At 41.8% G+C, this 19,576-nt stretch overlaps 1 protein-coding gene across 1 annotated transcript in view; it reads left to right on the forward strand.

Annotated features, from left to right (window-relative positions):
* CACNA1D (calcium voltage-gated channel subunit alpha1 D) overlaps positions 1-19,576 on the forward strand; it is a 256,993-nt gene that overhangs the window by 155,778 nt on the left and 81,639 nt on the right. The window contains exons 23-32 of the mRNA XM_063121273.1: positions 581-687; positions 3,608-3,695; positions 4,629-4,736; positions 4,931-4,983; positions 5,099-5,245; positions 7,255-7,456; positions 8,084-8,242; positions 8,872-8,982; positions 11,302-11,331; positions 13,856-13,939. Coding sequence (XP_062977343.1) covers positions 581-687; positions 3,608-3,695; positions 4,629-4,736; positions 4,931-4,983; positions 5,099-5,245; positions 7,255-7,456; positions 8,084-8,242; positions 8,872-8,982; positions 11,302-11,331; positions 13,856-13,939 — 1,089 coding nt within the window. The remainder of the gene's footprint in view (positions 1-580; positions 688-3,607; positions 3,696-4,628; positions 4,737-4,930; positions 4,984-5,098; positions 5,246-7,254; positions 7,457-8,083; positions 8,243-8,871; positions 8,983-11,301; positions 11,332-13,855; positions 13,940-19,576) is intronic.

The following is a 19,576-nucleotide window of genomic DNA, read 5'->3' on the forward strand; positions in this document are numbered from 1 at the left end:
ATTTTTATTTATACGAATGTGGAGTTTTTGAACATGCTCATGGTTTTGAGTAAGGTTGCATCTCTTGATCTGAATGCTGCTGTTGGTATATTTCTCTGGAAAAGTGAGGGACTATTTAGCATACAATTAGGGGGGAATAGTTAATAATGGATATACTGAGAATGTTTGGGATAACAGCTCTTCCAGAGGATGCTGCATTGTTCAACGGCCATTTCAAATGGATTGTGCCCTAGATCACATGGCAAAAGCCAGAGTCTGGGCTTTTTGTATTATACAACTAAGAAATCTGATACTGAATCATAATTGTGTTTGAGAATAGTGACTTTCATTTCTTCTGTGTGTGTTTTTAAACCCACTGTATTTTATTTATTTGTATTTACTGATTTACCAGTATCTGAAGACATTAATGTGAATTAGTGTTGCATCAATCAAATTCTTTAATCTTAATATCGGGGGTCATTTTTGTATTCTGATTGCCCTAACAAGCAAGATTCATTCACTGCAAACATCTTGTAAGCAGCCTATACATGAAACAAATGGAGGGGAAACAAAAAGTAAACTGTGACCCTTCTGTTTTTAGCTGACAGTGTTTGGAGCATTCCTTCATAAAGGGTCTTTCTGTCGAAATTACTTCAACTTGCTGGACTTGTTGGTAGTGGGTGTTTCTCTTGTGTCATTTGGCATTCAGTAAGTACCGCCATGAACCTGAAAGTCTTTTTCCCCCCTTCCTTTTTCTTTTTGGTGGCAATGCTTATATTCATATATTTATATTTGGGGTAGTTCTTCGTTATATTCATCTGTGTTGACTTATTTCCCCATTCAACAGAAGATAGACAGAAAATGGCCATAGCCTGTCAACTTAGCATGTTTTCCTACCATACAGCATCAACAAATTATCATCCCTTCCTCTATACTTTGCGGAAAGGAGACAATGAAACCTACCTTTCTGCAGTGCTTGATAACTAAAAAATACTACTAAAAGGAGGCCCTGTATAGTGTAGGGTCCTCTGGAGAAGTGTAACATACCATACCATTCAGTCTCGTAGACTTAAGACAGGTTTTTGCTTCATACTTCAGTGTTGTCTTCGAGGGTAGTGATTTAGTTTTCCCCACAAGAATGATTGGCAGCTGGTCACTAATATATAAGGGCATACTCAAGGACCTTATGCGGGTAAAGGCTAAATCAATACCCTTCCTCTAATGACGTTGGCCATTGAGAATCAATCCTACCCCTGTTTGCATAGCCCTGACACTATATCTGCATAGCCCCATCCTGAGTTCTTGGATATACAGGATTGTTAGGAACAGGCTTTTATCTATTGAGATTATATTGTGATTTACTACTACATTATATTAATGTTACTAGCCATAGTTATAATTACTTGGCACATGGGCTCATAGCCCCTCTTTCTTCACCTTCCTTTGTCAATGGATCTGTAACTCCCCCCCACCCCCCAAATATTCAAGGACATACCAAGGTTGCTGTATCTTTCATTTCTCCCATACTTGATTCTCGGCAGCTGCCTCCCCAGTAGAATTACTATCTTCTATTCTGGCAAAAAAGCTATAGCTTCATCCTCAGCACTTTGAGGATGGGACCAGGCTAGCCTTTGTGTGATCTCTACCTTCATCCTATGCAAGTACTGGGTGAAGAACTCAGCATCCTGAGAACTTCTGAGCTACCCAGATGGCTTAGTGTTGTAATAGAGAATTTATTTATTTATTTATTTATTTACTACATTTCTATACTGCCCAATAGCCGGAGCTCTCTGGGCGGTTCACAAAATGCAGACTTTGAACCTGATCTGCTGACTGCCTTCAATATCTTTTCTTTTCTATGTCTTTAATTTCAACAAAATAGGAGAAGGAGGGAGGGAGGAAAGGATGGAAAGAGAGAAAGAAAGAAATATACAGAGGGTTAGTTAGAAGGTTACAGTTCAGAAATGGACTGCTGCTTGTGCTCACTCACAGAGTCAACTGCAGAAGGGAAGAGGCGCAGATTGGAATCAATCCAATCTGTGCCTCTTCCCTTCCACACAAGCAGTCTCAGTCAATGGTTCAGGTTACGGGAAGCCAGATTCCAGCTGGACATCAGGAAAAAAAATTCTCACTGTTAGAGCAGTATGACAATGGAATCAATTACCTAGGGAGGTCATGGGCTCTCCCTCACTAGAGGCATTCAAGAGGCAGCTGGACAACCATCTGTAAGGCATGCTTTAAGGTGGATTCCTGCATGGAGCAAGGGGTTGGACAGGCCCCTTGCAACTCTACCATTCTATGACTGACTGCCTTCCACTTACTCCTCCCCCAACCTTGGGAATGAGAAGTCCAAAGATCAGTGGGAACAGAAATTTATTACTTTGGAACCATAGTTTTTAAATGTGGAGTATACTCAGCCCTGTCTGGAACAGAAAAATAAATCCACATTATTCACATTACAAATTGTTCTGGCATCACTGTCCGATAAACACTGTAATTTTAATTGTGTTTATTCAGTTTCATTGGATTTTCTTTTTTCCATTGTTGTATTTATTTTAATTCATAATTCTTTGTTTTTTTGTTTGTTTGGAAGTTAATATTTTAAACTGTATTTTATTGTGAACCTCTTTGAGAGACAAAAATAGAGATGATCAATTATAACTTTAAAAAAAAAACAAGACAGGTGGATATGGTTCACACCAGGTTTCAAGGGAATTCTTTAGCGAGGGATTTTTTAAAAATGGTTTCTTTTAAAAAAAAATGCTTTGGAGATGTTTTCTGCAGCAGCATGCATAAAGCACACATGAGTTTACTCAGGCTCTTTCTACACCTAATAGTGTAGAGGGAAAGAGGGAGCGATCCCGGACTTCCTTCCTTCCGGGATCATCCCTGTGTTTCTACATGGAAGTGTGATGTCCCGGATGGGAGGAGGGATGTTGCACCCATTGTGCCTGCCATTTTTTAAAAAAACAACAACCCAGAAGCCGGAGTACACTTGCACTCCAGCACAAAAGTACGTGCAAAAAAGAAGGGAAAAAAACCCCTGATCTCGCTCCCCAACCCTGATGGCCCTGGACTCCCCACCCCACCCCTGTCCTGGCTCCTTCCCTCTGCTGCCCCTGCTCCTCATGGGGTGCCCACACCACCCACGGTCCTCAGGATTGTCCCTGGACCGCAGGTAAACTGAGTCTCAGTTATCGCAGGGAAATGGAGGGATCATCTCTCCCTGCTCCCAGATCCCCTGTGCATCATTTGGACACACAGGCATGATCCAGGGATGATCCCTGGAAAAAAAGGCCGATGTAGAAAGGGCCTTAGACGACGTGCTCCAGCAAAAAACTTGTTCAAAGCAGTTTTTATTTAAAAGCATTAACATTTCCCCCTTGCTAAGCAATTATTCAGCTTGAGAGCCCCGTTGGGTAAAAGTATAGAAGAAGAAAAAGCGTGAAAGAGAAAAGACTGGAAATAACTCATACGCTAATATTGATTTAATCCTAGAAGTAAATTAAATTATTTTAAAGTTGATGGGATTGTTGGGCATGAATGCTACTTAAGTTTAGCATAGTAGATGAGTAATATTAAGTCATAACCAACTAATGCTTTACTATTATTTTTACTTTTTATCTAGATCAAGTGCTATCTCAGTTGTGAAGATTCTGAGAGTTTTAAGAGTCTTAAGGCCCCTAAGAGCTATTAACAGAGCAAAAGGACTTAAGGTTTTTATCTTAATTTTCTTTGCAAATTCTATATTCTGCTTACAGACAAGAAAAGAAGAAAGAATTAAAAACATGAATTGTCCTGAAGAAGGTTCACATTGATATGTCGCAGGGGCTTTTGTACCAATATTTATCCTGTCTGGAATAAAACTCGTTTTCAGCCTCATTTTGAGGTTCACTTGTCTTCTTGTTGTTGCTTTTTGGTGCTGCCTTCTTCTTTTCACCAACCCCTAATGGGATTGCCTGACAGCCATTATGCTTCTCGCTAGATTTCTGGATTCTCCCTTCTCTCTCTGTTTTTTCATGACTCCAGTGGTGTGTGGCTTGTGTGGGCCCATCTCCCCTGGTCCTGGACTTAATGAAATCCTGCTCCACTTTCTCCCTTTTGCACTATCAGGCCTTCTACTTTACCTTGCACCTGCTCTTTCAGTGCAACAAAAGCATTCATGCTGCAACAGCTAGGAATAGTAATTCCCTTCCATCTGCTATAGCAGCAAATGTTTGATGCGCCAATCCTATAACCTATTTTTTGTGGGGACAAGACCCATTGAATTCAGTGCACTTATGTTTGAGTAGATATGCATAGGATTGTGCTGTTAAGACATGTCTAGGACTGTATTATTGAGTCGATATGTCTAGGACTGTGCTATTGAGTAGGCATGTGTAGGACTTTGCTCCTCTGGACACTGCTTAGGATTGCCTAATGGCGAGCCCAACCTCACCAATGGCAGTATTAACCTTCTGCAGTATATGAGACATACTGTTTTCTATTGCTTTCAAATTCTGAGTATGAAGTTAATGAGGCAACATTCTGAATGCCCAATTAGACCTCTGATTGGTACATTTTTAAAAATCATCAACTGCAGTTAAAACAATTGTTCATTAAATTATGTTTAAATAACTGGCCCTTCTCTTTTCTTTCCTTCCCCACAGCATGTTGTTCAGTGTGTCTTTGTCGCTATTCGAACTATTGGTAATATCATGATTGTTACAACTCTGCTCCAGTTCATGTTTGCCTGTATTGGTGTCCAACTCTTTAAGGTAAGTAGAAGAAAAAACTCCCCCCCCCCAACCGAACATAGTTATGCCCCAAACCTGAACAAGGAACTGCCCTGGTAAATCATTACTTGTGACTCTCATTGAGCTCCTACAGAGCTGTTTGAAAAATGAAGACATAGAAATATTAAATAGCTGTCTGCCCTCAATTCTACCTATATGTTCTGTTTTATGCATAGGGAAAATTCTATCGATGCACAGATGAAGCAAAACAAAACCCTGTGGAGTGCCGGTAAGAACGTTCTCCTATTTTCTTCATAAATTAGTGCATTAAAAAAAAAGAAAGAAATACTCTCCTCAAGATATTACACAATTGCCTCAGTAACTGTTTGCTTTTTCTTCTGTAGGGGAATATTTATTGTTTATAAAGATGGAGAAGTGGATAGCCCGATGGTGAGAGAGAGAATATGGCAGAACAGTGATTTCAACTTTGATAACGTGCTTACTGCTATGATGGCTCTTTTTACTGTTTCGACTTTTGAAGGCTGGCCTGCGTAAGTAAAGGTGTTCTGGTGATATTTTTGGAGAGTGAGCCACTGCTTATGCTTTTCTGAAGGATTGGCACCATGGGTGTGACTGTGGGCAGTACTTCTAGAAGCACTGAGGACCTTGAGTTCTATCGAAGATAATGAGGACAAGTAACATCTTATAGACATGCGATGTTATGAAAATACATTGTTAATAGTAAAAGGGACACCACAGTATCTCACATTTGGTACTGGCACCATTGCAAATATGATGTAAATGTTTACGGGTCCTTCACATTTCCAGTGGCTAAAGTTGCCAAGGTGCCACCACACACCATCACATTCTATAATGCCAGTGGAACTGATCCTCACAATTTGTTATAGTGGACTTCCCTTTCCACAAACCGATATATTCTGCTCTTAGTGGTAATTTACTACAGTCAATAAACTTTACCCTGTAATGAATCCCAGAAAATTATTATACTGTCTCTGATTATGTGCCACATATGCTTAACCTTCTACACCCAAATAATCAGCCATTTTCTGATCTTGTCTTCTCCCCATTTTAGTAATCCAACCATTTCCTTTTTTATGCCTTCCAGGCATAAAATATTCGTATTCTAGCCATTTCCATTTTTATGCCTCCAGATGCTCATGGAAGCCACTTCTGATCTGTACATTAGACATTTGTAGAACTTTCTCTCTCCTGGACTCCTTAATGTCAGTGAATAAACTATGAAAATAAGCCAGGATGTAATAGTGGCTTATTGTCCTAGATAGCTAATTGATTTTAAGCCTGGATTCCCTGGTTTGGACTTAATAGAGAACCATGGCTTAAGACAAGTCAGGATCTGTTGGCACGCAACAAGAAATATGGGGAACAAGTCCCCAGCCCTGCTGTCCTTTCCAGGCTTCATAAACCATGTTTTTTAAAGTCTCGGATGTTTGTCTGAACTTCCCCATCCTATTATCTTAACAATTTTAACATCGCCATGTAGCATTGTTTTTTGGTTTCTGTATTGCCCCTGTTCTCTCTAAGTGGTCTGAGGGTGGAGAAAACAGTGGGACAGGGATTCCAGTTCATTTTGGCCTGTGTATCCAGGCCAGATTACAAGGCATGCACACACACACACACACACACACACACACACACACACACACACACACATATATATATTTCACATTTTGTTTCTGTTAATCGAATTTCACTGTTAATGAAAGTGACAAATGTCCCAGAAAACTTTTCCTGGCAGGAAGTGTCTAATATACTTCTCTGAAGGCACAATCCTATGAATGTTTAGATATAAAAAAAAGTCCTACAACTCCCAGAATTTCCCAGGTTGCTTTGCTGGCTGAGGAATGCTGGGAGTTGTAGGACTTTTACTGTGTAAACATGCATAGGATTGCATCCATAGGCTGCAATCCTGTACCCACTTACATGTGATTAAACCTCATAAACCTTAGTGGGACTTACTTCTAAGTAGACATGCATAGGATTATGCTTTTTTACATAGTGAATCTGCATTTTCATAAACATTCTATTTTAAAAAATAAAGAAATCAAATCAAACAAGTACATGGAAATACTATCTTTACATCATTTGATATATTTTGAATTTTAATCAAATTTATAGGATTCTTTTGCATAAGATGTGTAAAGTATACAGGCTTATTTGGTTTTGAAATAAGGTTTTTTAATCTGTATTTTAAGAAATAAAATTGAAGCCATATATTATATAAAACCTTTGCGGGCCCACTCAATTTTTTTTATCTAGATGCAGGGTTCTACTTTTAAAAATGTTTTATTGTGTGTTTTCCCTAGAAAAATCAGTTAATTTCCTAATGATTTTTCAAACTAATAATTGATATCCTTTAAATGAAATGCACTTTTTGAACTTTAATGTGTTTACTTTAAACTGCTTTTTTTGTGCAAATATGTGAATGCACTAGTTTCGCTTCATAGTTCTCAGCAATTTATTGCAACTAGAATTAGAACTTGCAGTTTAAAACAACTTTTTTCGATTTTAAACTTTACAGGCTTCTTTATAAAGCTATAGACTCAAATGGGGAGAACATTGGTCCTATCTACAATTACAGAGTGGAGATCTCTATTTTCTTCATCATCTACATCATCATTATTGCTTTCTTCATGATGAACATATTTGTTGGCTTTGTAATTGTTACATTCCAAGAACAGGGAGAACAAGAATACAAGAACTGTGAGCTGGACAAAAATCAGGTAATAATCAGCCCTGTTTTAAATTATAATATAGGAAACTTACATATATATTTATTTTTTTCAGAAGAGGTCGCTCTTCAATTGCTTTTACTTTACTGAGCAAGCTTTTGCCATGAACAGCCATAGCACAATGGTGGAGTGCATGTGTTGCCAGAGAGTCATCGGAAAAGAGGAATCTCCCTGTCTGTAGAGATGGGCTTTCTCCCACGCTGTTAGTATTTAGGCAGCAGTTAAACACATACCCATTTTTGCAGCTTTAAGAACACAGTGAAAGCTGGTGGTAGTTCTTTAATTCTGCTGCTGATTGTGTCATTGTATTTGTTGTTGATTTGTGAATTAATTTGTGTTTTTAGGATTGGTTTTACTGTTGGTTTTTATTGAGAAGCCCTCCCCACCCACCCTGGGCTCTTTTGAGAGGAAGGGTAGATACAAAAATGATTGATACATACATGTATACATGCCTACGTATAAGAACTTGGGTAATGTACATGCCAAGGTTTGAAATACACATCATTAATAAATATATAATGACATGATCAGGTTATGGATTATTTCTAAAATCCAACACTTGCTTTGATAAAACTGTGACTCCCACTGCTATATTTGACATTCTTCTTCTTTTTACAGCGTCAGTGTGTGGAATATGCTTTGAAAGCACGACCTTTGCGTAGATACATTCCAAAAAACCCTTACCAATACAAATTCTGGTATATGGTGAACTCTACTGTCTTTGAATACATCATGTTCGTCCTCATCATGCTGAACACGCTTTGCTTGGCTATGCAGGTAGGCATGCAATGGAAAAGGGAGGGGCGGTTCCCCCTCTCCTCTACAGTCCCCTGTGCATCCTGCAGTGAGTTGGGGGGTCTCTCAAGCAGACGCAGGAAGAGGCTCAGGGGGCTGCAGTGCAGAGGAGAGGGGCAAATGGAAGTCACTCATGCGATGTTGAATTTCCCCCAGTGTTTTTAGAACAGTTGACATGCAGAATAAAGCCAATTTCCAGCACATCTAGAGTGAGAATTATGCATTTGCAAATTGAAAGAAATTTCTCTGAATAATGTCTTTTAGTCTGTATAACACAGTGCTCATGTTTTTGACAGTGATAATTTTCAATTGTCCACCTTAAATGTGCAGCCTTTCACTTTGTTCCGCTTAAGTTATGTCATGCAGAAGGCAGAAAAAGACATAGCAAATAACACCAGCTTAACCAATAGGGATAGCTATGTAGCAAAGCATTGTCTCCCGTTATTGTTGCACTCTTTCTGGAGAAGCTGCTGTTTTCAGACTTCTCCCTGTCATGCAGGTATTAAAGGCACAGGAACACTTGTTGGTTCATGTTTTGAGAAGTGGCTGGCTTTTTTGGGGGGGCTGCCCACAAATATTCTTAATATTCTTCTCATCTGTTTCATTCGCAGCACTATGGGCAGTCTAAACTTTTTAATGATGCAATGGATATTCTGAATATGGTTTTTACTGCAGTGTTTACTGTTGAAATGGTTCTGAAACTCATTGCATTTAAGCCCAAGGTAAGAGAAAATGCATGGTTTAGTTAGAGGTGCCATTGGGTCAGTTCTTTTAAAACCATGTGCACTTCTGATTAAATAAGATATATACCAAACAAGAGTCTGCATAATTTTCATGGTAAAGTATCAGAAAAATCTTCACCGAAATGTTAAATCTGATAATGCTGGTATGCAACGGCAGGAAATAAGATGTAGATATTTCCCCCCAAAAATTATTATTGCATCCATTTTCAGGGGTATTTCAGATAGGCGTGTTGAAAGCACAATCATATAAGTAGTTATAATTTGGTCTGGCTGAACAAACAAGCATTTGCAAATGGGCGCTTACACATTTGTCAGTTTTTTTTGCTGTGAAATCTTTAGTAGATATTTTTAAAGGAGCAAACAGGCTCGACCAATTGGAAGCATTTTACATAAATCCAATTTCTTAAAACAAAACTGACTTGTTTTTAAGCCCCAATTTTAAATTAAACAGAGTTTAGATGTAAGCTAGTTCACTGCATCATTTTAATAGAGATTTCTTATTCCTATATATATGATCTACTTTCAGTTTTTGTCTTATGCGTGTGGCCTTTCATATTATTGTATTAAAGATGAAAAAAGAAACAAGAAACTCCCTTTTCACAGAGAGCAATGATATGCCATACTCATACTGCTTTCCATGTAGGAAGGACCAATTTAGGATCAAGCTGCATGTGACATGGGAGTTCCGTGACTGAAACTCCCAAAATCTTTTTATTTTAGAAAAAGCAGCCATGGAAGAGGAGTGGTTGGGATACGAGTTGTGGTGTGTGTGTGTTTGTGCACATGTGTATATGTGTATGTAAGCCTTTGCTCCTGCGTTGATTCAAAACAAATCTCTCTCCTCCATCACCCTGCCAAGCTGCTATTATCTGACAAGGAGAAAAATTACGGCTTCAGCTCTTACGTTTCTTCCTCCACAACTAATAGAAGCCTTGCAGTTGGGGGCAGATTTAGATTGGGTTCTGATGCAGGAGCAAAAGCTTAGTTGCCCCTTTCTCCAACCATCCCAGTTGTGGATGCTTTGTTCGCAATCAAATTTTGTCAGAGGCCTGCCGCTGCCCTGCCATCAGCCTGAGTGAGACAGCTGCAGATGCCGGGACAAAGAAGTAGCAACGAGATGTTTGAGGACAGAGCTGTGTGTGCCGTGCACCCTGCCTCTTGCATCCCTTCAACTAGACTGCTGCCCTTGGGATGCTGTCCATGGGCCACCATCTTGTCCTTCAACTCAGGCATCAAAATGTCTTGGGCTGGCCATGATCAGGGGTTCTAATCATGTAACTTCCACATGATGTATAATTTGATTCTTAAATCCATTTGTATTTTCAGTGAAATTTCAGAATGAATAAAACACAGGTTTTTTAAAATAGTGTGCAGCATTTTAAAAAACCAGTTCTTTGGATAACAGGTGCTCAAGAATAAATATGTATAATTAATAGATCATGGACAAGATGTTCCTTAGATTTTCTTTCTGTACATAATAATATTTACATAAAAGCTATTCATGCATTACTCGTGTGAAGAGCACTCATTGTTTGAAGCAGGAGTGGGGCCATGCTACTGGCCCTATCCCCAACATTCTGACCCCAGGTTACCATAGCCATTGAGCCATGATCGTTTGCAAAGGAACCCCTAGGTATGAATGTGTTCTTGCTTGCAGGGATGCCATTTAGTCAGGATTCCCATGCAACTGGGTGTCCTGATAGTATGGAGCTGCTTATGCATAAGGATTCGCTTGCACACCATTGCACTCAACATACGTACATTGGAGCCTGGGGATATGGAGCAATATCCAATGCTGCCCAGGTGACAGTGGGATGCATTGCTGGTGCCATGGGAAGCTACTGCTTCCTAAAGCAACTGAAAATGAGCTGCAAAACTCATTTCCAGAATGGAAGAGATCAACAGAGCTGGCAGAAGGGAGCTCAGATGACCTGCTCTGTTCCAAAACCAAGTGATTCAGCTTGTTTCTGGGGGTCCCTAGGAGGTGCTAGTGTCCCATTGTGCCAACAGTGGGTCATACTCAGTGCAACATACTCAGTGGAGGTACATCAGCATTATTGTCTACTGCTGTTGGGGGACGGGTCCAATAGCGCTCTCTCATTCCTGCTTCAAACCATTAGTGCCCAACATACAAACAACACACGAATAGGGCTAATAGCATGTCAATATCTGCTTTACATATAAAAATATTTTAACACCATCTAAAACTAGTATTAAAAGTTCATAAGTATAATTTTATGAAAGCCAACCATTGCATAATTAAATATGGCATTATTTCCCCTTGCCATTTTGTATCAGATTTGTGTGCCAAAAAAGAAAAGATATCTAGTAAGTAGATTGATCTTGGGTTGTTGCAGTGATGAATTCTGTGAGATGTGTGATGCAAGTTTACTTGCTGTGACTTGTCCATATATTACATTTCCCCCTTTTCCAGAATCATATTTATTTCTTTTACTTGGTGTTTCATTTGTGTTTGCTTGCTTTGGCTTTACACATTGCTGAGAACAATATTTGTACATACTGATAGGAAAGGTGTGCCTTACAATATGTGACATGTTATTTTAATATTCCATAAATACCATACTACCTTATAAAAACATTTTTTTACAAGATGGAGCTGTTTCATTTCCAAAGATGTTCACACCACTTCAGCAGTGCCCCATAATTTCAACCTGTTCAGTAGCCCCTGTTTCTGAAGAAGAAGATGGGCGTCAGTCCATCAAGCCTTCTATAGGGATGTCTGTTTCTTGTCAAAAGTTAATTAAAACAATATTGACAATGGTTTATATTGTTTGGTTTAAAAAAACCTGATCTAAAGCAAAGAAAGGAAAATGTCAAAGAAAATGAAGAAAAAAATTCTTAGAACCTCTCTTGATGTAATAACTCACTCTTGGAAAGGGCTTGATGTATTTGGTATGCAATGTACTTGGAACTTCTGGTGGACAGAGGAATCTCCAGAATGATATTTGATGGACTGAAGAAAACAAAAGCAAATCAGCACAAAGAGTGGCTAAGATTGTTTTTCAGCCCTTTTTGTAAGGTTAGAGCTGTTCAAAAAGGTTACAGTATTGTTAATGGGATCTGGCTGTAATCCAAATGTGCTTAAATCCCATTGATTTTCCTATTCTCCTGAGTTGTGTTAATGGAGTCACTATGGACAAAAGATCCCAAGCATGTTGCTGAGACCATAGCACTATAGAGGCCCTTCCGGCTGTCTTTCTACTTTTTGTTCCTTATGTTGGTCTAGGGTAATCAACATGCACAAAGGTATGGTCTTCTGATGCTGTGAATCAGAAGACCATACCTAATATACATTTGTAATTTACATGCTAGTAACATAATGTGTAACTTTTGTGAATATGTTGAATCTGAGACTATGGCTCATGCATATGTAGCAATTTCTAGTATGAGCCTTTTAGTCATTAATTAGGCATTATAACAAGGATATGAGTAAAGGATACTGGTAAATGGCCCCTTGTTAAGACCGTGGGCAATTCTACACTGCATATTACAGAACTGCCTTGTGTTTCACCAAGCTCTGACCTTAAATCTCCCACTTACGTGTGTTAAATCCTTTCTGGGTTGCACTCAAAATCATTTGACGTGTTTCCTGATAGCTGTTCCCATCAGTGACAGTCTTGCTAAACAGGGAACGGAGGATGAAGAGCTACCAGCTAGTGATGGAATTGATGCTGCCATTGTTTTTTTGCATCACATTCGCTGAGCCATCCAGGCTGAGCCGACCAGTGGTTTTCTTTTATTTTCCTTCCTGTTTACAAGGTTTAAAGTCACATTAATAGCACACAATTGGCAGTGGGGGTTTGGGCAAAAGACCTCCTGCAAAGCTATTAAAATAGTTCTCAATAAGCGCACACAAGCTGCTTAAAACTGCTACAGAATGTTGCTCATTAGCTTTATGTTGTCCTCCCTGCCTTACTATTTATGTTGCAGTGTCTCTTTTGAGCACCATCTTTTCCGTTTCAAGTATATATTTTATATATCAAATTGACTTCTTCGTTTTCAAATGCTTCTTGAAGAATATTAATCATAAAATGGCTGCATCTTAATGACACAGTTCTGGAGTGATTGCTCTTAATTACAAGCATATGCTTCAACACTACTGATTTTTATTTTTATTTTGGCTTTCAACTAGATGCTAGTTTGTTAACTAGTAGAAGCACACATTTACACCTACAATTTAGGATTCTCTCCTGAATCTTCTGAATGCAGTTCAGGCCCACAGGATTTCATACAAACAAATAAGTCTTTCATAAATGATAGTGAGATATTCTTCAGAGTATTGGAGGTGTTCCTGTCTAGAGACGTGTTGGAGGCATCTTACAAGTAACTAATCTTAGAGCTCCCTGTGGTTGGTTTGTGTTCTGGTAGCTGAGGGCAGCCTTCCCCAACCTGGTGTCCTCCAATCATCCCTAGCCATAGCAACCATTGACAGTGCTGCCTGGGAATGATGAGACTTGTAGTCAAGGTCATCTGGAGAATGCCAAGTTGGAGAAGGCTGGCTTAGGGGTTCAGAATAGCCACTGTAACATGTACTGTAGTTTCCAATGTTGCCCCATTGGGGCAGGGTTGGGATGGAGACGTGGCCTAGCCAAACCTGCTCACCGCTGTCAGTATCCCATCTGCTTCACAGTCCTGTTGGCATGTGGTGGTCAAATCATGTCACATATAAGCCTTTCCTTCAGTAGACAATATTGGTTTTTTTTTTCTCATTATGCCACAGATTTTGGTTTGAAGTAATTTCTGTTTATGAAAAAACTAAACAGAAGTATGCAAATATTTTTGACATTTCATTTGTAATCACAAACATTTGCACCCTGCCTGCTCTGTTCAGGGCTATTTTAGTGATGCCTGGAACTCGTTTGACTCCCTCGTCGTTCTTGGCAGCATAGTAGACATCGTTCTCAGTGAAGCTGATGTGAGTATACCCCAGCCAAACTCCTTTAGTCCTACTTCTCTTTTTCTGTCTCCTGACTGATTTCCGTTATCTGGACAAGTCACAGAATTCGGATATGTTTCTAAACTCTGAATGCAGGCCGGTCATAGTTCAGTTATGTTGATTTGGGGAAACAACTAGGTGCTTTTTGGTTCCCACTTCCTCAGACTTGAGGTGGAAAGATGCAGTACTGGTGCACTGCAGATTGTGTTTCTGTGTTATAACACTGTCCTTTTTCTTCTCTTTCTTTTCTGTTTCTGTTTTCTCGTGCTACTGAATGCTTGTCGTAACAGCACTATTTCACTGATGCATGGAACACTTTTGATGCCTTAATTGTTGTTGGTAGCGTCGTTGATATTGCTATAACAGAAGTTAATGTAAGTAACCACTGTTCACCCCGCTACAAAGTAATTGCTGTCCATCTAGCATCAGGGTAGAAAAGTAGAATAGAATAGAATTAGTGAACCATAAATCCATCCCCTGCTTTTGTCCTCCCGAAAAATGAGCTGTTTTTATACTGTGTTAAAGCTGTGGTTCTGTCATTCACATATTAATATCTGCAGACGGATGCACAAAAGCTGAAGCAGACAGAATTAATTCAATTATGGGCGTTCTGTAACAAAGCTGTCTAAAGCAAATTCAGATATGATATACAAATGATTGTTTAGTTCAGACCTGCACAACTTGTGGCTCCCCAAGTGTAACACAGCTGACCAACTACGATGTTCAATGAACCTCTGGCTTTTGTTGCCTGCCTAGAACTAAAAATAGATGCCGGATAGGCTGAGGTTGGCTTGAAGGGTCACAGGTTGTGTAGACCTGATTTATTTTTACCTGCTGTCTCCATCACTTTTGGAGAGTTGGCTTTATTGGAGAAACCAAGGAAATCAGACCCAACAACAAAAGATCAACTACTAAGTTGGGGTATGTAATGTAAAAAAGAAGAAGTGGAAATCAAGCACAAAAACCAAATTTCATTATATAATCATAAAAAAGCAAACAACTTTTGAGCAAAGAAACATTAAATTCTTCATGTTTGACAAAGAACAAAATGTGTTTCAACCTCCGTCAGTCTTTCTCAGTGGTCTATTAAAGTCATAAAGATCCCAGTTGAAAAATAGTACTCGACTCTGAACCCAGTTTGCCAAATAGCATACTTGCAAGATAAATATAAATTAGTTGTTAAGACTTGTTCAAAATCAGCATTAAGGATGATTGAAGATTAGGAATAATTTGAAAATGTAAATGGAACCACAAATGGCTGATATGCTGAATTTGGCTTCATGGGTTGCACAGGCCTGGTTTAGTTTAAGCACCTGCCTATGGGGGATCTTCATCACTTTGGGGGAGTTAGCCATGACTTTAGTGCAGTTATGGTTTTAGGCAGCAAGCCTGTGGTCCCTTGGGTGGACATCCATGTGTTGACCAGCTGAGGTCAGCTGCACCATTGAAAACGAGAAACAATCATGAAACAAGAGAGGTATAAAAACATCAGTAAGCAGCACCCCAAGCCAATTGTATGATGTGGTTCTTCTTCGTGGTCTCTATGCATCACACATATGGGCTTTGCGCCTGCGCAGAGACCAGACCGGAACCTTCTATAGCTGAGTGGAACGTTTTTGGCGGGAACCCCTCCCCCACGCTACCGTGCATGTCCATGGGGTTCCCGCCCTTACCTCAGTTCTTCTTCGTCCGCCATTGTGCACAGACCTGTTTAACCGAACCTCTAGCGTTTTTCTTATTAACTTTATTCTCTCTTTTACGATCTTCTTCGTTTTTCGATCTTTTTCTAAGACTCTTCTTACTACTTTTCTTATATAAAAAATAAATAAATAAATAAATAAAATAATTGTAGATAGTTTTCCTCAGCGACTTCGGTCGCGTGAGGCCTGTATGGCAGTTGAAGCCCCGTTTACGAAGTGTGTGAAGTGTGGGGCCAAGCTTCCACCTATTGACGGACACTCCCTCTGTGTCCTTTGTTTGTGCTAAGGCCATATCGTTGAGGCCTGCCATCATTGCATGTCGTTTACAAAACAAACGAGGAAAAGCAGAGCTGACGACCTCCCTCCATCTTGGGGGGAAAAAGCTCTCAGAGCCACGGAGGCTCCTACTATGGATAAAACGGCAGTCAGTAAGTCCGTTACCGACAAAACGGCAGCGAGTAAGTCCGTTACCGACAAAACGGCAGCCAGTAAGACCGTTGATGACCGTTGCACTGAGGTGCCTGAGAATTCCAGAGCGGCTAATAGGGCTCAGATACCCCTAACGCCTGGACGGTCACTGGTGAGTTCCGCGGCCAGGAAAATCTCCAAAAAAGGCCTGGGCTCCCAAATCTTCGACGATCGACAAAACGGCAGCCAGTAAGTCCGTTGATGACCGTTGCACTGAGGTGCCTGAGAATTCCAGAGCGGCTAATAGGGCTCAGATACCCCTAACGCCTGGACGGTCACTGGCGAGTTCCGCGGCCAGGAAAATCTCCAAAAAAGGCCCGGGCTCCCAAATCTTCGATGATGGACAAAACGGCAGCCAGTAAGTCCGTTGATGACCGTTGCACTGAGGTGCCTGAATATTCCAGAGCGGCTAATAGGGCTCAGATACCCCTAACGCCTGGACGGTCACTGGCGAGTTCCGCGGCCAGGAAAATCTCCAAAAAAGGCCCGGGCTCCCAAATCTTCGACGATCGACAAAACGGCAGCCAGTAAGTCCGTTGATGACCGTTGCACTGAGGTGCCTGAATATTCCAGAGTGGCTAATAGGGCTCAGATACCCCTAACGCCTGGACGGTCACTGGCGAGTCCCGCGGCCAGGAAAATCTCCAAAAAAGGCCCGGACTCCCAAATCTTCTTCGGAAATGGAGCAGCGGAACCGGCTAGGAGTCACTCTACTCCTCCTGCCATACCAACCGCTTCGATACCGAGGCCTCCCTCGGTATCGAGATTCCAGCTGCTACCGATGGCTACGGTACCGACGCACCCTCCCAGTCTATCGGAGGGCGAGTTGCGGGATTCGGTTTCAGCGGCCTCTTTCCGAGAGCCTACCAGGCCGTGAGAGGTTCAGGGACTAATCCCTCTACCGCCTTCGGAATGGGATCGATATCGCCCACTTCCAGGGTGACCACCAGTACCCTCAAGAAGAGTATTATGCGCACCCTTCGCTTACATCGAGGGTGTGTCATCTACCGCTGCCTCCACCGCCCGCCCACCAATGTCCACGGTGTCGACGCCTCGACACCGTACCCAGCCATCGGCATCGACTGCCGCGGTTACCACGATACCGACGGAGCATGTGTCATCTACCGCTGCCTCCACCGCCCGCCCACCAATGTCCACGGTGTCGACGCCTCGACACCGTACACAGCCATCGGCATCGACTGCCGCGGTTACCACGATACCGACGGAGCATGTATACCTCCAGGTGGTTACAGTATCCTTGCCTGAAGAAAATTATTCATCGGATTCTGAATTGGGGTTGTCGGCTACTCCATCGATGCCTTCACCATAAGATGAGATTCATGACAACGACCCTTCTTCCCCTTCCGACGATATGGTCAGATCTTCTGACCATATGCTTAGAATGGCTCAGGCATTAGGACTGGTGATCCAGCACCACATGCTTTAAAGCAAATGGCTCAATTATTCTGGAAAACACCGGCTATGTCTCAAGCCACATTGTAAAGGCTAGAGACCCTCTATCGAGTCTAACAAGAAAATGTACAGTTTCTGGTCCAACATCCCAAACCTAATTCGATCGTAGGGAGTCGGCTCAAGGCCGCTCACAGAAGGCACATTCTGCACCCGTGGACAGAGAGGGCAGAAAGTTGGACCTTACGGGCCGGAGGATTTACTCCTCTGCTTCTTTGGGCATCAGCCTACGAGGCTACCATGGCACGATACCAGCTCTTCCTCTGGGAGAAAATAGGATCACTAGGTGAACATCTCCCAGAGGACAAAAAAGAGCGGGCATGAGTCTTCCAAAGTGAAGCTTCAGCCATAGCCAGGCAACAAGTGTCGACAGCGCGACACCAAGTTGACTGCCATTCCTAGTCGATGATGGGACCCGTGTCCTTGAGGAGACATGCTTGGCTCCACTCCACTAATCTGGCTCATGACACCAAAGCCAGGATTGAGAACATGCCTTACCATGGCGAGGGCTTGTTTAATAGCAAGACGGACAAGACCTTGGACTCTATATACAAGGCTTGCACAACAGCCAAGAAAATAAGTTTCTCTGCTCAGCCTGTCCAATACAAGCTGAGACGGTGAACAAGACCACCTGCTCAACAACAACAGCAGCGGCCCTACTATCAAAGCCAACAGAGGCAGCAACAACAACTCCAGAGTAAGCGGCCATATCAGTCTACATTTCAACAAGACAAGCGTCAGCCTGACTTCACCAAGAAGCAGCGACTTTGACTTCTTTGTCCCACGTCCACCTCTCTTTGCGAACCGCCTAGCACCCCATTACCATCAATGGGAGTCAATGACATCAGACTCCTGCGTGCTCACTATCATCAACTCGGGGTATGCCATCGAGCTCGATGTCCTTCCTCCTTCTTCGGGGGTGAAAGTAACGGCGCCATCCTTTCCTCTGCTTCCGGAGGTGCAGACCTCTGCTATCGAAGAGAGCCATCTCTCCCGTACCCGCAGAGGAACTTAACCAGGGTTTTTTCTCGCGCTACTTCACGGTCCCGAAGAAATATGAAGTCTTCGGCCGATCATGGACTTAAAGCAGTTAAACAAATTCATCATTCCAAGGAAATTCCGTATGACAACGGTTACTTTTATTCTGCAGCTCCTACACTTGGACGATTGGCTTCTGGTAGCGGACAGCAGTTGCACGCTCCAGAAGGACATTTCAATCACCCTCAACCTGTTGGACTTGTTGGGTTTGTGGGTCAACGAGGAGAAATCCATCTTGACCCCACATCAGAAGCTCGACTTTATAGGGATAACCCTATCGTCTCGAGATGGGAGAGCATACCTGCCCTCGACTAGAGTGAGCACCCTTCAAGATTTATCCATCGCTACTGAGAGCCGCCGAAAGGTTTCGGCATGGACAATTCAGAGGCTATTAGGCTTGATGCAGTCATCAGGTTTGCAAGACTTAGAATGAGAATATTGCAAGCCTGGGTTTTAAGAACTTTCGATCTTCGAAACACTCCTTCGGTAATGTTCACGACGGATGCATCGTTGATCGGATGGGGAGCACACTGCGACTCCCTCACAACTCAGGGCCGTTGGCCTCTTTCCCAGAGGGAACATCATATCTACCACCTAGAACTGCTAGCGGTGGAGAATGCAATAAGAACTTTTTCACAATTGATCGAGGGCTGAATCGTCCTGATCGCAACAGACAACACCACAGTAGTGGCGTACATCAACAGACAAGGTGGGACAAGGTCTCATCCTCTGAATCGATCGGCACTCAGGATTTGGAACTGGTGCATAAAGAGAAATACTCACCTGACGGCGACCCATGTAGCGGGCAATGAAAACATCATCGCGGACGCCCTCAGCAGGTCTTTCCACGTCGACCACGAATGGGAGCTCGATACCGAAGTAAGAGACGTTCTCTTTCGGTACTGGAGCCTCCCTGCTATCGATGTCTTCGCTACCGAAG

The sequence above is a fragment of the Elgaria multicarinata genome, chromosome 3 (assembly GCF_023053635.1).
Source record: "Elgaria multicarinata webbii isolate HBS135686 ecotype San Diego chromosome 3, rElgMul1.1.pri, whole genome shotgun sequence".
NCBI classification, from domain to species: domain Eukaryota; kingdom Metazoa; phylum Chordata; class Lepidosauria; order Squamata; family Anguidae; genus Elgaria; species Elgaria multicarinata.